The 21,505-nt window shown below is 32.7% G+C and overlaps 1 protein-coding gene across 4 annotated transcripts in view; it reads left to right on the top strand.

Moving 5' to 3' along the window:
- Positions 1-21,505, top strand: part of LOC118198574 (Kv channel-interacting protein 4-like) — a 247,878-nt gene that overhangs the window by 213,800 nt on the left and 12,573 nt on the right. For 3 of the 4 annotated variants that reach the window (XM_085808393.1, XM_085808394.1, XM_035370281.2), the window contains 2 exons: positions 14,200-14,324; positions 15,632-15,775. In XM_085808393.1, the coding sequence (XP_085664519.1) occupies positions 14,200-14,324; positions 15,632-15,775 (269 nt within the window). The remainder of the gene's footprint in view (positions 1-14,199; positions 14,325-15,631; positions 15,776-21,505) is intronic. The other variant, XM_085808395.1, reaches the window with a different exon arrangement.

Raw genomic sequence — 21,505 nt, 5'->3', positions numbered from 1 at the left:
TCAAAAAATCTCTTGAACTGATTCATGCAAAGATAGGAAGCCTTTTTATTTCGAAAAGCCGTATTTCATTTAATTAAAGCTACCGGCTGAGAAATGTAAGCATCAAAATATTGCGTGGGTACTTAGTTTCATAGGTAAATAGAATTTTAGTAATTATGAACTTAATAGATACAAATTTTCAAAATAAATATCAAATGTTATTTAACAAATAAAACTTACTTTTATGTGTATATGTTACGGTGAAACACCGAAATCTGGAGAATGTCGACATTTACCGGTTAATGTCAACATTCACATAGTCTCTTGGTGTATGTCCGAAATATTTTCCAAATACTCTTATTTCTGACTTACACCGGTCAATGTCGACATTCACCATGTACTAATGGTGAATGTTGAACATATAACAATATTATATTTTCTTCTCCGTAATTCAGTCGCGAATAAACGCACTTGAGACTTGAAATAAGAACTTAAGAACGTGAGAACCTAAAACACACAATACATTCAAAATGAGAAAGGAAAATAATAGAAGTTAAAACCTTACTTAATTATATAGTACGTTCTAAATGAGAAAATAAAATAACAGTAATAAAAAAGTTATTAAATTATGTGATTCAAATCTTATTTATTGCAACAACTTAAACTATTATGGCACTTTATGACCTCTCTTTTCGACTTTCACCAAAGCATATCCGTGATTGTCGACATACACCGGTGAGGGTCCGAATACACAAGAATGTAGTGAAATATTCGGTCTTTCACCGACGTATTTGGTGAATGCTGCTATTCTCCGGTGAAAGTCGACATTCTCCAATTTCGGTCTTTCACGATAACATATACATATTCTGAAATTCTAAGAATGAATACACCAAAAATCCAGATTTTAAAAGCAAGGATACATGCCTCCAATTCTTCGCATCATTTATCATTTTCAAAAAGTTTCTAAATGACTTTTTAGAAGTCAAAGGAGAGAAAATTCTTAAAATTCCTTCTTTATAAGTACACTTTTGCTTGCTTATAATAAACGGATTGACCACAGAAGGCATTGAAGGGATATTATCTCATCTAGTTTTCCGAAGTCTTCTTTTCGAAACTATTACCCTATACTATTACTAAACTATTTAATTACTACTGTACTTTGAATACTACTATACTATTATACTATTACTTATTTTTAGAACATGAAATTTGCTTTTTTGTTTTTCAAGTACAAATCCTTGTTCAGTGCTAATCAATGAAAACCACCAAAATGATCTTTACTTTGAGACTACTGAGAACGAATTTCTGCTCTCGAAAACGAATTCTCTTCTATGCAGATTATTGTCTTAGTATCTACGTCATAAGGAAAAAAATAACTTTCGTCCGCAGTTATCATTTATTTAAAAACTAAATACATTTTCGAACAGTTGGTAGTAAACATTTACTTCCAGTTTAAAAACAGTTATTTAACTAAAAATACTCACATTATCGCACTTTTAAATTTAAAAAGTCAGTTTGTAGGGACATTAGGATTTTTTGGAAGCAGGAAGGATGAAAATTTATGCAACGCCTTCGCCGGGAATCGACCTCTGGAATACGCGCCCAGCGTGCAGACCACCGCACCCCGAAGGCACGCTAAGAAGAAGGGAGTAATACCTTATATACTCCCACTTTTAAAGGGCGACTGGGGTTTTAGGGGACCCAATCGCCAAATCCTGGGTGTGGAGAATCATCATCCACCACCCTTTTAGTTCGGGCGCCGCTGTAGAGACATTGGGTTATTTCGAGGGCGGAGAGATGAAAAATTTGCATCGCCTTCGCCGGGAATCGAAAACCGGACCTCTGGAATTCGCGCCAAGCGGGCAGACTACTACACCACGAAGGCATTCCAAGAAGGTGGTAGAAATACGTTATAAGTTTTACCAAAAATTACTAAATCCCACTTTTTTTATCCCTCAGTCCCTACGCTTGTGTTTAGTAAAAGTTGATACGCATTCTAAAAACGATATGCAAAAATTTTTGATATAGGTATTTATTTAGCTTTAATATTTAAAAATCACGTGAAGTCGCACACAAACTGAATAATGAAATATTAACATTTTTGCGTAATTAAAAATGAAATTTCATTTTAGAAATAGGTTTCTGAAGTTAACAGGTAAGCATTTCTGTTCAGACTGTCATGAAACGCTTTCATCAAAACATTTTTTCCTAAAAATGACGTCTTATTTGTAGAATCTTATAGAATTCACGTTCTAGAAAACGATGACAGGCTTTAGTATTGGCGCATTTTATAGCATTATTTTCATAAATTAAAAGTGAAGAATGCTTTTAATGCACAAAACTGTTTCTGTGTCACATTTATATTATCATTTGAAAGTAGTAAAACGATAAGTAAATATTATTGACATATTTTTAGCATTTAGAAACCTCCAAATTTCTTGGTTGAAACTACATTTGGCATACCAAATGTTGCAAAGTTATAAACTGAAGAATGCTATTATAAACCAGTTGAAAAAAAGGATTATCACTAAAAAGCATTAAAGAGGAAAGAAGCAACCTCAATTTTAATATAAAATTTTAATTTATATATTGACCGAAATCTCAAAGAATGCCGAGAATGATGGCAAAAATCTCAAGTTTAGAAATTAAATATCTCGATCTATATTTGCTATTCTGGAGTCAACCATTTTATGTTTCATTTTTAGAATGAGTGTAAAATTTATTAAATATAACCATGGGAAACGGGTACGGTATAGAAAGTGTAAATTTACATAATTGATATTTTTTCAAGTTCAGATTATCAAAACTTGAATATTTTCGTCGTTTAAAATACTTTCGTAATTTGAAGTTCGTGTCTAAGATCAACGTTTGCAAAACTAAAGGCCGCTTTACGACTTGTACCTTGTATTTATGGGATAAATAAGGACGTTTATTTAGATCTCTAAGTAACCGGTGAGGGCAACTAACTATAATGCATTTCTGTCTCCTTACCTCATGTCTTTATGGTGCAAATGGAAGCACCTGGCTACCATTCGGGAGGACTGAAGTTCGAATCTCGGCTAAAGCATAGCACATTTTTCGCATTTCCTCCTTTAAAATAAACTAATGACTGTACACAGATGTGAATATGCAACTGTGAGTATAATATGCAGCTATAGTAACGTGATTGTGTCTTATAAGATGGCGCTAATTGCAACGCTTCTACCTTCGAAATTCAGAATCTACCTTCGAAATTCAGAATTTACTTCTCGAATACGAGAAGTAACTTTAATCTAACGCACAAGATTTAGCTACTATACTTAACTCTTGGTATTTTAATTTGATTCAACTAGTTGAACATTGTTTACACTAGATGACAGACCGAAAGAAACTGCTCAGCGGTCAGAGATAATTTGTTTGAACTACTTGTGAATTCTATGTATTTTCGACTCGTTCTCAACTCCAAAGTGCAATATTTTATGATGATTTTTAAGACATTTCTTGTATTTCTAAATATTCCTAAACTCCTAAAATCTATGATTTTTAATTTGAACAGTTAAAACGTTTTTGGTGTATTTATGATAGCATAATTCTGAAGATTCAGATATTAAAATCTGTTACATTTCGATAATTAACTACTAACCTTACATTATGTTCAAAACTATTGTATACAGACTTATGAAGCTTATGATGTAATTTTATCTCTAACACTTTGTCTTTTAACGCCTTGCTGTTTATTCGTTTTCAGAATTTTATCGTGAGATTTTAAAAATTCCAATAAATTTATAAGCACTTGAAATTCCTATCGGCTTCAGGATCTTTCCCATCATCTTGCAGAAGAATCAAGTTTAAACTGCACTATAGATATTAACAGAGTATCTGCAAAATGCTCCATTTTAAAAATAGCAAATACATTCCTTTCACACTATCTACTAAAGATCTACACATGAGCTGGATTTTCAGATTTTTAAGCTGATAAACTACAACTACGCAGAAAACGCTGATAAACTACAACAACTTTAACAACGCAGAAACTATATTTGTTTAATGTAAAAATCTGTAGGAAAATAAATTCCATGCAGTTTCAGAACTCTTGTCACAAACTGTTATGGACTGAAAATTTTTAACGCATGTTCTTAATAATGAACACTTCAGATAACTTTAGGTAATGAACACTCTTTTGAGCTCCTGATAATTTGTGATTATTAATCATCGCTTCTTGAAACTCTGTAAATTACAGCCATTCTTCGATATTTACAATGAAGCTGATTTCGATAATAACCAGTCGCTTCTTGACACTATTTTTCAAAATTCATTTCATATACATTTTTAATCTCAACACTGTGTAGTACTTGAAATAACTCATCATTAATATCTTGTATAGTTTTTGTTCGTCAACATGATCGTCAGTGTTATTTTCCTCACCAAATTAATCTGAAATTTCAATCATCAAATTAATAACTTAAATTTAGGAAGTTTTAACTGAGATAAATCAGCAGCATCAATATCTACAATTATTTTACCACTTAAACTTCGTTAAAACAGACTTAGAGACTCGCTTGCGTGTCTTAATATTATGTTGGCATCCATTATTTATTACAATAATAAAAAAAATTCCCCCTGCTTACCAATTATGCTGACGTCTGCATCAGACGGCAAAAAATGTTATCTTCGTTCTTCTTACAGTAAAGTAATATAATGCAAATTGACTGCTCTATAAGACCCAGTTGGAAATGCTGTAAAACGATAAAAAGACACTTAGAACTAAATGACTGTGTTTACTATGCTTCTTAACTTACCTCTGGTGGGTTGAAAAACAGCCATTTCGTTAAATATGCAAGACTTTCTATAGTCATTCACTTGCTGTTAGTTATCATATTAAAAAATGAATTGAAGGCACTCTTCAATTAGAATCCTAATAATTCAAGAAGAATTTCTGTGAGTTCATAATAAATTCAAGAAATACTTTATTCGGTAAATACAGTTTTTTTCAGCTTGCAGACGACAAACGAATTTAATTTGTAGCATAAAAATGAAAAATAATCTTAATCTTATAATAAATTTATACTTAAATAAACTTATAAAAATAATCTTAAACAAAAGTTGTAAAACTTTTTTTTATGGTTAACTGTTTCTCTATTTTAATAACATTTTGAAGCTAAGTTATAAGTATTTATACTATATAAGGGGTTTCATATGGATGCGGTCATGCGTTAGGTGTTGGTGTATTTAATTATGGCAAAGCACACTAGGGCTATCTGCCTAAGGGGAGGGATAGCCTTCGTGGAGGACTTTCTAAGGGAAACTGGCTCGTACACACGTTACACATGGGGAAAAACCACGAAAACACCCATGCAGCGAGCCCGTTCGCGGGATTCGTATCTCGGACTGAACTACCAGTGATCAGCGACTTTACCGCTCGGCCGCTGGTGCGCCAGGTCATGCGTTAGGAATTGATAAATTGAATTATCCTGAATAGAACTTCAGTGTGAGCACAGAGCTAGGTATCATAGTTTGGGAGAAAGAATGATTTTTGCAGATTGTGACATAACGTATTTTACGTCTCAGAATTAGATTTGTTGAACTGACTTGCATTACTTCTTAATAATGCAACTTGTTTGATCCATTCCAATTTTGAAATCCAGAATTTCGTTACTTTTAGCTTTAAAAACCATTATTGTAATCATTACCATGTAATGAAAACAAAACAGCTACTATGTTCTAATTGCAAATATAAAAACACCACGTCGACAAAAGTCTACCCAGCTTTTATTTTTGCAACCTTGGCAACAAGATATATATTTCCAATTATAAAAAATGTTTCAAATGATGCAAATATTCATGTTTTCATTTCTTAGACTGAAAAACGAAATTCATATAAAATATGAAAGCTAACATTTTGTACGCTTCCCCGGTCACTATTCTTATACTTAGGAAAATTTTGAACTCATTATAAAAAATAAAACGTTTGACGCTGGTGTAACCGAATTTGAACGAGATATTTGGTATTAAAGGTCAAGGATCATATTTAGGGGCTGTATACAAATTGATGAGAGAAATATTTTGTCTGCATATGACTAAAAAGAAAATATCAGTTTGGAAAAAGTTTTCTTATGCTAAGAGATTAAGTGACGAGCATTTCTGTGCAAACTATTGTGAAAAGTCGTAGCAAATGTACTTTTCACTATAATTCATAATTTTGTTCAAAATGGAGATCTTTTTCATAGAATGTTATAAATGTTTCGTAGAATTTTCGGTATGTTATTTCATAAAATGTTATAATGTGTTCCCGATAACACTGGCAAGCTTCAGTATTGGTACCCAGACAACTCGTAATATTATTTGCATTAATTAAACATAATATATGTGCTTAGTTTAAGGAAGTTTTAGTACGATTACCAAATTATTATTCTAAAGTAATAATGCTTCACAAGAATAGTGATGACATATTTTTTAACTTTAAAAACTTATAAGTTACTCGTGTGAAAATTCTTTTGACATACCAAATATAATAAAACTATTAATTAAAAACACTAACAAATCACAAAAAAAGCGCTATTAAATGTCATTTAAGAGGAAAGGTTGACCTCGAATTATCATAATTTATCCTAATAACCTCGAATTATTACTATTTATAACCTACCTTCCAAATGGCATATGTGATCAAAATTCCCAGATTTTAAAATTGAATATATCGGTTAATTTTGCTTCACGGGAGGCATACTTTTTGTTTTTGATTCTTTATAATAATTATAAAATGTTCCTAAATATAACTGTAGGGACTGGAAGAACGTATACAAATTCAGATTTCCCAATTTTTGCGAAATTGATTTCATTAAATTTCGAAACAATAAAATCTGAATTTTTGCAACTAGAAGCGTATGCCTACGACCAACGTAAAGGCTGGGTAAGGACTTTTATGTAAACGGTGCGTATTGGACATATATGAGCCGGATTACAATATACCACTGCATCAGATATGCGTGTCAAGAAGATGCCTTTGTACAGGACAGGACAGGAACAAGTACAGGGGGCACCACGCCATCGCCATTGACAAAATAGTATAGCCCCATGCACTACCACTCTAGCGTACCGCCCCTTCTACAGGGGACTTGATTACGGTAAACATAGGACATAGCACTAACAACATATAGGACATAGCACTAACAACATATAGGATATAGCACTAACAACATATAGGACATAGCACTAACAACATATAGGAAATAGCACAACATACTGTTACAACATACTTACACATAGGACATAGCACTAACATACTGTTACAGATTATTTACAATGCAAGAAGTTATGCTCATTACAGAGCTTGTTGGTTTTGGCACCGCCCCATCCACAGGGGACCTGATTACAGTAAACATAGGACATAGCATCAACAACATTATAGTACATAACACAGCATACTTCAACACATAGGACATAGCATTAACATACTATTACAAATTATTTACAATGCAAGAAGTTATGTTCGTAAGCAGAAGCTTGTTGGTTTTGGCATAACATATGTTTTATGATACCTAGGGTGCTATATTTAAATTATGTATTGAATGCTGTAGTGTGGTAAGTCTTCCCTGTGTTAGTTAAGTTATAAAGTATTTTCTCCTTTCATTCCGCATGCCTTCGTTGTGCAACTGGAAGCACGCTCGACGCGTATTCGGGAGGTATGGATTTCGAATCGCGGCGAAGGCATTGTGGATTTCTTCAATTTCCTGACTTCGAATAAATTCTAAATGACTCTACAAGTGGCGTCTGAACTAAAAGGTGGTGGATGATAATTCGTCACCATCAGAATTTGGCGACTGGGTCCCCTAATCTCCACTCAACTTTAAAAAAAAGGGAGTATATGAGGTATTTTCTCCCTCTTCTTTTGCGCATGCCTTCGTGGTGTAACTGGAAGCACGATCGATGCGCATTGGGAGGTCTGGAGTTCGAATCCCGGTGAGAACACCGTTGATTTTTTCAATTTCTTGACTACGAAAAATTCTAAAAGACTCTGCAAAATGTTACGAACTTTTACCCCGAGCATCTTTACCCTTACTAGAGAAATAATCTTGGAACATCTGTTCTCGAATTAAGTTTCTAATCGCTAAATACTTAATTAACCATTTTAGAGAGTCTTCTTCTATAAGGATACCGACCGACACTACCATTGTATGAGTAGCATGTTCCCTGCCGTATATACTTTCACACACGTCATTTTTCTAATTAACTGATACCGTATGGAAAGAAAGGGAAATTCCGATTACTATTACTTAGTTGCCCTTTAACAACCAAAAATTCTAAAGTCTTATCATTCAAATGATAACTTGTTAAATAAGCCGAATTCTGCCTAAAGTTTGTAAAGAGACGAAAAAGTTAATTTTGTTAAAAGCGGAGATTTGTTAGCCTTCCTAAATCCCAGTGGTGGACGACAATAAATTTTCCTTCATCCGTACGTATGTTTTAGTATTTCAAAGAAATCATTTCTTTTTCAAATTTAATCAGTTCTATTTCTTCATCATATGTATTTCTTTAGTTATATGTGTAATTTTAGATGAGGAATTGAAAAGCATCTTTCCAAATTAATATGAATGTATACTGCATTAATACTTTTTTTATACACCATATTTACTCAAGAGAGAAGGGAAATACGTCAGAGTAAAACATAAAATTAAGCAAAGCAGCAACCTTCTGTTAGGCGTACATTTTAAACAGGACAGATGCAGGTCGTTTAACAAGCATCTCGAATTCTGTCAATTGACAGTTGCTCAAGACGGACTGATTTCGAGTCCTTATTTCACCTATGAAGAAGCATACACTAATTACAGAATGAAAAACTGGATTTTTTTTCAATCTTTGATTAAATGGCAATCCTTACACTAACGTGAAGGCTAATTTTCAGGATTATTTTTCTGATATCTGCAGTACTGTGTCTTCGGCAGCTAGCTTATAGATGCCAGAACGATGTTTTATATGTCGGTCTTAACGTATCATAAAACTTAGAATTCGTGCACGGTATGTTACCTGTTTTGAAGAATTTTTTTTTTGGGGGGGGGTGGTACTGTAGAGTCATCAGGTTATTTTGCAGCAGATGATGTGAAAATGAACAATGCCCTCTCTGGGACTCGAACCTGGACCTCTCGAATACTCGCCGAGTGTGCTACCGTTACACGACGAAGGCATGCATAAAGGAAATAGAAAATACCTCATATGCCCTCCTTTTAAAGAGCAACTAGGAATTTGGGTACCCATTCGCCAAATCCTGTTGGTGAAGATTCATCATCCACCACCTTTTTAGTGTGGTCGCTACTGTAGAGACATTAAGATTTTTGATGCAGGACACATGAAAAATGATCAATGCCCTCTCCGGGATTTGAACCTGGACCTCTCGAATACTCGCCGAGTGTACTGCCGTAACACCACGAAGGCGCGCAGAAAGGATGAAGAAATATCTCGTAGTACGAGTTAGTGCGATGTAACCCTTCCTCATTGCAATCAGCTAGTTATGTAATATAACAATCAATAACATCTTGGCCCTTGAATTTGCTGCAGTTGTTCGATTCTCTTGTCACCAAGACATTGCTACCTTACGCTCCTGTGTTCTTCTTCATCTGGCTGGATTTGTAAAGATGTGTGTACAAAGAAAATAGAGACAGGGATGATCTCGCCGGCTCTGTTAATAAATGCTTCTGCGTGCATTGATTTATTGATATCAGCAACAATTGAACAACCGGCTAATATTAACAATACATCGTATGCACTCTGGTATTACTAAGTGGCCCAAGTTTAACGAAGGCATTTTCAACCCTGTACTAAAATAAAGAATTAACTATCGAATGTAACTCCCAAGGAAACATTTCTTTCATTTTTTCACTGTACTGTTTTTGTTGACTGTATTCTCATTTGGCTCTATCTTCATAACCGCTGAGAATCATAAACGTTTTATATAGCGTTTTTATTCAGTATTTAATCTAATCTACCATTTCCATCACTTCCTTATCCATGACCATTTCCTCTTGGAATGCTCTGTTTATATTTCCTAGAATTGCAAGTATACCCTCAACGGTGCCTTGGCTACATTTCTAAAATAAAAAAAAAAACTTGAATAACATTTGTTTACAGGAAATGATTAATTTTAAGTCAGCATTAAGTCTTTTTCAATCAAAAATAACATTTTCTACTTTTACTTAAGAAACAACCTTGATTAATATGCACTTAAGGAAAAGTAATTAAGATTTTTTTTCTTGCCGTAACTGATTAAATTATATGTACACGAAGCAAGTCTAAACACATTCGGGACCTGAAATTTTATCTCAGTTTCAAACAGATTTTGAAACGGTATGTTTGAAACGGGAAAATGTTTTCCTCTTTTAAAGAAAATAACCGATAGGTACTGTATGTATTAATGAACTTAACTAGTTTCGCTGAATAGAGACGAGTGAAACTCAATGAAAGAGAAGCTTGTTAGCGTGTAAATTGAATATTGAAGCATTTAAATTGGATTCAAGGTAGAATGTGAGTAAATAAAGTTAAAAAAAGAACTGCCAATTTTTTATTAGAATTTTTTATTAGAATTTTTTATTTAGTACCCAAATTTTTTATTAGGTTCACGAGAAATTTTTATATTTTGTGAGTCACTGAATAACGTAGCTAATTGATTTGTAAAACATTCCCAAAAGAAAATTTTTAGGCCTTTGTGATATAAGAATGTGTTTTTGAAAATAAGTTTTTAAAAATATCTGGGTTTTATTATTGTGCAAACACTTTGCAAAACTGAAATATGTGTGCATTAAATTTTTGTTGATTTACTCTTTCATGTTAAAGATTTTTCAATAAATCTTCAACATTGCTGGGTAATAAATAAAAATGAGTTAAATTTTTATAGAGGTAGTCTTGGATTGTTTTCCTGTGAGGGAGTGGGATTTGATTTATATTCACCAGATTACGGTAATGCTATATTTCTAAGATGAAGATGCCTTTGCGGAGAACTGTCTAAGGAAAAATGGTTCACACTGTTGTTACTCATAGTAAAATCCACGCAGACGCATATATAGAGGTTTGCTCCCCGGAATCCGAAACTGGATTGAGCTCTCAATCTTAACCATTCGGTCACTGGTGGGCACGATAATTTCAATAAAATGCCTTCTATTGAAGTAAAAGTCCGAAGTAGGATATGTGAAATTTCTGTTTGAATTTTAAAGGGAAAAAATCTGAACTTTATCACACTACATTTACTCTTTGACTTATTATAGGGTAATGTTTTAATAAAAGTCACCGTAAATTGAAAATACTTCTGATATGAAGAACATTTTAATTAATTAAGAATTGATACTGATAAGGCCTTTTTAAACTAGCAAAATGGATACTAGAAGAAACTAGGGCATCGACACTTGTTGAGAGTTTAATAGTCATAGCAATCTTCAAGAAGGTATCAAAGTTTGACTGTAATTTTTTTCCCTTCCATTTAGTTCTTTAAATGTGAATCCTAGACATGAACTTCCACTTACAAAATTTATGGAAATAAGGCAGATAATTTTATGAAAACGCTCTCAATATTATGAATAGGATGGTGTTCGTAAATTTAAAAATATAAATGCTATATGGTCCCCATTGAACAGAAGTTTTCATTATACTTCATTAATTTATATATCAAGCTTTTCATAAACGCACGATCTGAGGAAATATTCGAAAACGAATTTACTGAGTCAACGTATATTAATGAACAAAAGTTAAGATTTTTCACTCATATTCAAGGATAACTTGTAGAGACATTAGGTTAATCTTTGGAAGCATGAAAGCTGAAAAATGAGCAAACACCTTCGCCGGAAATCGAACCACGGACCTCTGGATACCGGCTCAGCGTGCAGAACCACTACACCACGAAGGCACGCTCAGAAGGCAAGAGAAATACCTTATGACTGACCTCCTGGCATTCCAAAGATTTTTAATTAAAGATAAACATCAATATCCAAAGCTTCAGATAATTATGCAACGACTCTCTTCCTACGGCCTAGATCCCTGTCAAGTGTAAGTCCACATACAGTTTAAACTTAGTGAACTTTTACATGCTGTGATTATAGACAAAATGGATCCGCTCGTGAACTTTATAAACTGCATTAAACCAATATATCTGAAATAACCCATGGACACCTACCTCTTTAGCATTATTATAACAATTCATTTAACATTGTGTTGCCAGTACTAATTATAATTATCTCATTATGTTTATTTGTTCATTACTTATGTTTATCTCCTATTTTTGTTGCACCAAATCAGATGTTCAATTTATCTTGTGAATCTCAAATTGTATTCCTACTATTTTGTAATCTACTTATGCCCTACACCAATATTTTTAATAAATACTGGATGCGGGGCGTACTGTGGAATTGCACGATGTACCATAATAGGCAAACTTTAGACCTTTTGAAAAGCTTCAGTCTATGCAAATTCTTATAAAACTTGCAATTATCCCCCTTTTTTTTCTCTCAAAGAGTTAGTATGGGAAGGCATTACCAGTTGACCTATGGTACATCGCTGGTGTCCCCCATACTTTTACCTTTACCTTTACCTTATACAGCTATGAAAAAAATTAAAAATACAAAATTCGAAATGCTGCTTATGCTAAAAATGGATCATTATCGTACCAACACAAAGCTAAAAAATCGCCAGTCGACAACCACCTGTATTAATTTACTTGCAAATTAGGTCATGAGGTATTTTCTCCTTTCCGCGTGCCGTAGTCGTGTAATTGGAAGTATACTCAATGCGTCCTAGAGAGGCAGGGTTCGAGTTCTCGGGAACACTGCATATTTTTCAAGTCTCCTGCTTAAAAAAAAATTTCTACAACCTGTTGAAAGTATTTGGCAAGAAATTAAATACAAAATTAAAAGTATATATATCTGAAAGCTTAAGTTAATAACAAAAGATGAATGAAACAAATTTAGGCCAAAAATAACAAAACTCATATCATGCCAAAAAGATTATACTATATTTCAAAGGGTAGTTGCAATCCAACAAATATTAGAAAAATTTTAATTAATTCGTTGAAAAGAGAAATTATTAATTTTTAACTCAATATTTTATTTTTTTGAATATATATTTAACGAAAAAAGATGAATTTAAAAAAAAATTTCTTCAAATAAAACTCTGTTTTATAGTTTCACATTTAAAACGTGTTACGTTATTTTCGAAAACTAAAAGTGTCGTTAACTTTTGTAAGTCTTGGTATGTGGATTCAATAGAAAGACTATAAAAGAATGCTCAGAGACTGTATGGAATAGCAAAATTCCTAGTAACTTTCGTAAAGTTTGTGAACAAGTATTTTAAAAAAAATTAGTTAGTAATTATTTGTAATGATATGCTGATATGTCTTGATTATAAAGCTCAATAGTATTCAATTTGTTATTTTTTTAGAAGCTGGGGTTTTCAAGCTGTCCTTTTTTTTTTTTTTTTTTTTCCCTCCGTACATTCTTTTCACTACTGATCTCCACCCCTCCTTTACAAACTTAAAAAATAAGTACACATTTATTGAGATTTAGATTCCTTTTAAAGTGTTTTATTCATTAAACAAAAAAAAATATAGAAAATGTTAATAAATACCAAAATTTGAATAAAGTAGTTTGTTTTATATTCATAAAACTAAAACTAAATACTGAACAGCTAAATAAAAAGTTGACCGCATTCCCTGAAGCTATGAAATCCCCCTCAAGGGGGAATTCCACCCTGGTTGAGAACTCCTGGTTTACAGTGTTTCTAATAGAGTGGAAAATACCAGTTCTTTTTATATTTTTAATTCGGTACTATTAAACTGTATTAACTAGATCATTTTAAAGTGATTTGCAGTAATTTAACCAACCAAACTTAAGGGAGAACGTTTTTCGAATTGATTTTTGTAGTTAGAATTTTAATTTCTTATATAACACTAAACGTTTTTTTATAAAATATTGATACCATTTGCTTCGTTTTCAAAATATATCTTGAAATTTTCATAGAGACCATCTCCCGAAGATGACCACTTCTGAAGTGACCAGCATATTTTAACATCGCCAGTAATAATGTTCTCTAGGAAGATTACCTCCACAAAAAATAAATATGTCAGTAATTTGAGATGATCGTCTTAGGGCGGTTCCCTGTATTTGACAATCCAATATTTCTAATCACCAAAATTTTAATGAAAATAAAATGCAGAATTTTCCTTTCTTTTAATTATATAATAATAAAGAATATTTTTTTTTCTTATTTCAGACAGCGATTTCGATGAGATGGATGGGCCACAGGCCCGGTTCAAACCAGAAGCCATCGACACGCTATGTCAGCTGACAAAGTTCAACAAGCGGGAGCTCCAACTGATGTATCGGGGCTTCAAGCAGGCCAGTGAATCCCTTCGTTTTCTTTCATTTATAGTGTTAATTGTTTATATTTACGGTACAGAAAAGAAAACACGAAATCTCTTAACTTTCAACTGAATCTATGAGCAGTTCACAGAAACTTGAATTTTTTAATGTCTTTAAGGATTTTATTCTCGTTCATTTAGGCTAAATTTATCCTATTCCGGTTTATAATAATAAACGCAATTACATTCGCCCTCTTAGTGTTTATTTGTATTAAATGTAGGCCTATTTAACTGACGTATGGATTAACTTGTAAGGCTTATGTTAATTTTAACAGTTAAATTTTAAGTTAAAGTTCCTTTCCTGTCAAATTCTTAACTTCAACTTACTACTTCCGGCCAGAACGTAGTTTTGGAATCTTGCTGAATATTTAATGAGGAGGAGCGGTATTTAAACCACGAAGTTACTTACTGAGTCAGAGAGAATCAGAGTTTCTGATTTACACGCGTCTGCCTTTTTGGCCACTCTCTCTCTCTCAAAGCTGTTATTACGCTCGGCCGTACTCAGGCCCTTGCTAAGCTTCGTAGTCAAATAAGTTAAGGGGCCAACTCGATTTGAACCTTGATAGCTTCGGCTATACTTCTTTAGTTAATCTTAGTTTTAGGTTAATTCTTAGTCTTTTAAGTTCAAGTCCAAGTGCGGGCATTGCTTGTACACTCCCAGGCGGAGTTTTGTTAAATCTTATTGGAATAATAAAGGGTTAGTTACTCTTCTATCTTGTTGTTTCTTGTCACCGAACTCAAGCGATTATTCGCTTATCAGTTCTTAGATTCTTCACTTCCAACATTAACTTAGAATTCCAAAGTGAAGAACTCTACAAACTGTAAGAATAATCTGAATGATATGATTAATATTTATGTTTGTTATCGCCTTTAAGTAAAGAAGATTTCTAAAACTCCCGTTTTGGTCAATGGAAATCGGAAAGTTAAATTATTTCAGTCGGAAAGATTCTAAAATAGCTTCAGACACTTTTTGATTATAATCTCAGTTGTTAGAAAGCAATAAATTTTATTTATTTCATGATGCATCTTCTAAAATTATTTTACTTCGGAACTATATTTCACATTTCTTCTCTAGTTAGATCCTTACTTTTCAACCTTTCGCAATTTAAACTACTTAATTTAACCTATGTTATTAACTAAACATTAGTTTTGTAGAACTTAATGTTTCTGATTTGAGGGATTTTTCATTCAGGAACAAACATTCCTCCAATGAAAATATTTTGATGCACCTTACTTATAATTGGCTAAACTCCAGTTAAAATAACGAAGTATCTTCTATTTTAGGAGTGTCCCTCAGGCATGGTTCGTGAGGAGACTTTTAAAGGAATATACGCTCAGTATTTCCCGAAAGGTGCTGACACAAGTCAGTATGCTCATTATGTATTCAACACCTTCGATCAGGATCACACGGGTGCCATTACATTCACGGTAAGCCATCGTTTGACTTAACACCTATGCACAACGAGGTTAAAAGGATAAAAATAAAGAGGCTTCATTGGACCGTATAGTTTGCTAATGGAAAAAAGACAAAACTTAGAATCCGGAATCAGATGAATATCACCATGGTGATCAAACTGTATTGAATTATGATACATGTTTAGTTTCGAGATTTAATACATAATGAAATTAATTTCCTTATGTATATTTCGTCGTAAATTTATTATGTAAATTATCATATATAAGATCATATATTACAGAAGTAGTATTTACAGGTTCTTAATTCTCTATATTTTATTAGTTTAAATATAATATTAACTAAAAGTGTTTACCCAATATACGTTTTCTCTTTCATATATTTCTTAACATTTTGAATTTAGCATGAGGTTAAAAACGAATTTATTTGCTTTTCATCAAATCCCTAAATAAAATGTCCTATTTTTTAGACATGAAAACAAGTTTTAATCATGTAACTCCCTCATCCCCAATAAAATTAAATTCTATGAAAAATTTAAAGAAAAATTAATAATTATTTAGAGAAACGTACATAAGAACAAATCGGGAGTGGCTCTGAGCATGAAATGTGAAAATGTGCAATGCCCTTCACAGGATTCGAAATACGGGCCTTCCAATTACTAGCCGGACGTGATATCTTATTACGCCACAAAGGCACACGGAAGAAAGGAGTAATTACCTTACAGATCGATCGATCTGAGATGCCATGGAAATCGAGCTCATATTTGGTTACATGTGGAGAAAATGTGAAAACCATCCCTGCAAATATACTAATTATTTTTCAAACGATCGTTTCCAGGCTGAAACTTCCAGTATTCAGTGGTTTTTATCCACATGATAACTGGTGTGTCCCTCTGAATGTGAAAGAAGGAAGAAAACATGTCGAATTTAAGAGCTATCTTAGCAAATAAAATCTAAAATTATCTAAATAGGATGCGAAACATGGGTTAAATTATAACTCATTTTCTGCCTTCGTGATGTAACTGGAAACATGCTCCATGCATATTCGAGAGGTCTTGAGTTCGAATCCTGGGGATAGGGCATTGCGGATTCCTTCAGTTTCGTGGCATCGAAAAATTCTAAAATACTCTTCAAAATGTTTCCTGCGTTGTGAAAATTATTGTCTATGTCCTAGCTGTACATAAAAAGAATAGCGCTCTTAGCTAAAATTTTGTTAAATAATAGAGACTAAATTTTGAGACTCATGTAAATAGTGAATAGCATTAATAAGTATAAAATTCTATAATTGGTTTGTTAACCAGAGATGCAGCAAATTCTGTCCTTTTTTGCTACTATAGTTCCCCCCCCCCCTTCATGTTTTACAAATCCGTAGCGTTAAACAGTAATTTGTTTCATATTTCATACAACTTAAACTGATTACAATTGAGCAATATATAGAATAGGAAATATTTATCAAAATCTTCAATTGTTTTGGTAAAAACGTTGCATGCATGTAATCTAATCTACTCACATATAAATACGTGTTTACTGCGTTTTAGGTCACGGTTTCGCAATTCAGTAGCGGATCGCAATTGAAAAATATTTGTTTAAGATTCGTAGTCCTTATCTTATCAAAAACATGATTGGAGTAAACTATTCAACAAATTTCTAATAGTTTGTAATCTAAAACGCAGTCCTTGAGAAACAAAGCCTAAACAGAAATCAGATTATCAGTTTCATATATTTCAAGCGTAAATCTTAAAACACTGTCATTGATCTGTTTAATTTTTAAAGCTTCTAAATTTATCATAAAGCCGCCGTGTTAGCATGGACTTGAGGGACTCAACTGTGACTTGAGGCACCCGATTCTTGGGCTCAAATTTGAATCCCGAAGAAGAAATGGATGTTTGTCTCTTTGATGGCAGGAAGGTACTCAAACTATTGTCAGTCAGAAAGTTTTCTTGGAAGATTGGCAGAAGACGAGGGGGTAAAAGATTATTGGATCTGGCCATCGGAGTGTTCTCCATCGACACTGGAATGGAGCTTCATCCTTCTCACGGTTGCAGTTCGATCGCCTCCTATGGCCGACGTTGTTTGTTATGAGGCACCTAAATGACCGAGAGGTTCAAATAACTGTTTAACAAATAGTGTCGGACAGATGGAGGAAGAATATTTATCATAAAAAATGAATTGGAATGGTTTGTATTTGCGGTAGCATTAAGAAATTAGAATATTTTATGAGGTTCATGTAGAAAAGCAGGTCTTAGAAAGATGTTACCTAACCGAATGCTTAATCTGTATTCAATTTATAGAATTTGATTAACTTATTAACGAGAGCCATCTTAATCGAAATCAAATACGCTTTAAAAGGAAGTTTAATTATTGTACGAAACATATTAATTATTATGGAATTTTTATTACGCATTGAACAAAAATATTCTATTTTGACCGTAGTTTAATAAAATCTTAAATTTTTACCTTCCTTTTCATCGTGCCATTTTTTTCATAATCGTTTTAAATAAAATTAGAAACTTCTTTGCTGGACGAGAAATCTACTAAAAACTTTAGTAGTAATGAAATTTAAAGACAAACTCGAAACAAATGCATACACACGGTTAGTTTAGAGCTCTTTTTATTTTTTTTTTAATACAAGCCAGCTAAAATAGTTATCATTATGCTTAGCAGTACCATTTACTGAGTGAAAAAAATAATATTCAAATTAATCAGTTCCTAGTAATATTAACTTAATGAATTGATTAAAATAATATTTCTTACAGCTCTCCTTACGCATTTCGCAAATGAATAGTTGCATTATCAAATCACTGTTATATCATCGTAACTATTTATCATCTCCTCATTGATAAAACAGCTTGCTTCAGTATAGTATATTAATAAGTCCTATGATCTAGACTTTAAGTAAACTGATCGTTATTTTTTTTTACATAATACAGCTGAACAATGAATGAAAGTGAAAGGAACTTTAAATCCTTTTTTTTAATTTCCGACGGATTTGAAAGAAAATAAATAATTTGCGGATGTGGAGCTATAAAATGTGTTGTATTGTTACCACGATTATTACAATTATTACCAAAATTGCAAAATTGTTAAGAAAGAAATATTGGAAGTCCCAACGCTGCAACTGATGTACCATCGGTTCTGGTTTCGTTTGGTTTATTTAACTATGGCAAAGCACTCGAGGGCTATCTGCTTAAGTGGAGGGATGACTTCGTGAAGGACGGTTTTGGGTAAACTGGCTTGCATACACATTACACATGGGGAAACCACAAAAACGCCCATGCGGTCATCGTGTTCGCCGGGATACGAGCCCCGGACCGAACTACTAGTGTTTAGCGATACCTTTAGGCCGGTGGTGGGCTTACCACCGGTTCCGACAAACGCTTCGAAATACGGTAAATTATAATAGTTTATACGTTCCTTTCAGTAAAAGTGTTACCTAAAATTTTAACAAATTCATAGCTTTAAAATATATTTACTGAACCATAATACGTACCTTGCGATAATGCTAAGCTATCGAATAGCCATTTTTGTATAAGGTATTACTCCCGCCTTCTTGACATGCCTTCGTGGTGTGGTGGTCTGCACGCTGGACGCGTATTCCAGAGGTCCGTGGTTCGGCTCCCGGCGAAGACGTTGCAGATTTTTCATCTTTCCTGCTTCCAAAATACCTAATGTCTCTACACTTGTTCTATATTAAATTCTTAGCGTTTCTCATTTAATTGAATATCCTGACTAAACACGCCTCATATTACTTTTTGTTTCAGAAAAATCTAGCTTAACATCCTTCTCAAAACGAAAAATGATCAAAATGGGGGTTTTAATCTGCCAGATAAGTTTCGATACTTCTCATTAGCCTATCAGTATTCACGAATACTTCGATTGCATACCTAGAAACTACCATTGGGTCAATGAAAAAAAAATAATCTTACTACAATATGAAGCATATTTGTGTTACGTAATAAAACAGAAGAGTTTAATGGTGACAGAATTACATAATGTAAGAATAACATGACAGATCAGATAATCCCAGAGTATATTATACATGCAGTGAAGTTTCACAAAAGTGCTTAATATTATGTACTTTTCAAAGCAGCATTGTACGTATATCAAAAACATTTCTCATTTTTCAGAGTCTAGCTTGAAGTGACAGCATTAGTATGCCCTTAATGATACTTGAATGAGTGTATTTACTATTTGTGCATGCAAAACCATAGTTTTAGAATAATTTCAGAAGTGTCTGGATAGATGCCATGAACTATCTACTATTATGTTCCTTTTCAATAGTGTAAATATGAAAATGCATTTCAATGATATAATTGTATGTATTGTTCTTTGATTTGTGTTAAACGCCCCGCACAACATGTAGTGGTAAAAATTTTAGTTTTGTTTCTTGATAGTATTTATATAAATTTTTAATAAGAGACAATTTATTGGTTGAGTGATATAAACCGCATTGTAATTAAATATTCAGTGAATATATGCTGAGAGCCATTTGAGTGAAAATCCAATAAATTTAAAAATAAAATTGCAGTAAAATTTAAAACAAAGAAAAGAAAATGCACAGTAGCAATCTTCCTTTCCATTCCCCTTCCCTTATTTCCCCTTTTTCTCCCCTTCGTAGTTCCATTCTTTTTAACGCACTTTTTATTTTGATATTTTGTTTTGCTTTGCTTACAAAGAAAAACTTTTCTTTTTATTGACAGAGTCTCCATTAAGAACTTTCATTAACTTTTTTCAACACAATAATTACGTTAAGCGGATACATTTATGAAGACATTTTTAAAGCAAATATTCAGCGTTTTCCCAAATTCTTCATAACGGTTTTCTTCTGCTGATTAATACTGATTTATTTTATGTTTAAGGTAAGATATTAATTATGAAATTTAGGATGTTATTTTAAGGTTCCAAAATGTCTTTCGAAATGAAAATTTTCACGTGTTTTCATAGAAGAATATTTTTACACTAGAAAAATAATCTTCATTTAAAAATACATACACTTGAACGTGTAAAACTGATATCTTAACTGCAATCAATTTTAATTAGCTCATAATGTTTATTTTCCGTGCTCATGAGCAAACACCTTTTCATAATGGAAAAGGTATTTAATTTTCGTAATTCTTTTGTACTGCTTTCATGATTATAATTCTTTACAATTTTATCCTATGTTTTATGTGATTTTATTTAATTTCACATAATTAATGGTTCATGTTTGAACGCATTAATTTCCTAAAATTATTTCTGAATCAGTTTACTCCCGAGTTTTATTTTATTTTCCAGCATGAAAGCATTCATTTCATAATAACGTACTTCGGAATTTAAACGCTATCGCATTTGTTAATTTTAACAAATAGATTTTGAGACGCCAGAGTTAGAAAGTCTGTTACATAGCAAGAAACCTTAAAAAATGCAAAATAGTGCCATAAATCTAACACCGCTTTCCCACTGAGCTGCGGTGTACCCGTAACTGTTTTTAGGGCATTTTAGAAATATCTATCTATTATAGTTTCATGGAAACCGATATAATGATGAGTGGAACTCTTATGAATTTAAATGTAAAAAGTAACTTCCTCAGTGGTTAATCTTTCATAACTTATTAGTCAGAAATAGAAATATGAGCAGCTGTTATCTTAATGTATAGAGTATTTCAAATAATAATGTTTTTATGTTCTATTCGAAAAAGAATTTAATTCTGAATACATTTTTTATTATACTGTTAAAATCTATTAAATTCGTTACTCTGATATTTTT

The sequence above is a fragment of the Stegodyphus dumicola genome, chromosome X1 (genome assembly GCF_044657685.1).
Source record: "Stegodyphus dumicola isolate Sdum_Otavi_A_Nest chromosome X1, ASM4465768v1".
NCBI classification, from domain to species: domain Eukaryota; kingdom Metazoa; phylum Arthropoda; class Arachnida; order Araneae; family Eresidae; genus Stegodyphus; species Stegodyphus dumicola.
The sequence above is the reverse complement of the archived record's forward strand: the minus strand, read 5'-3'. Positions and strand labels throughout refer to the sequence as shown.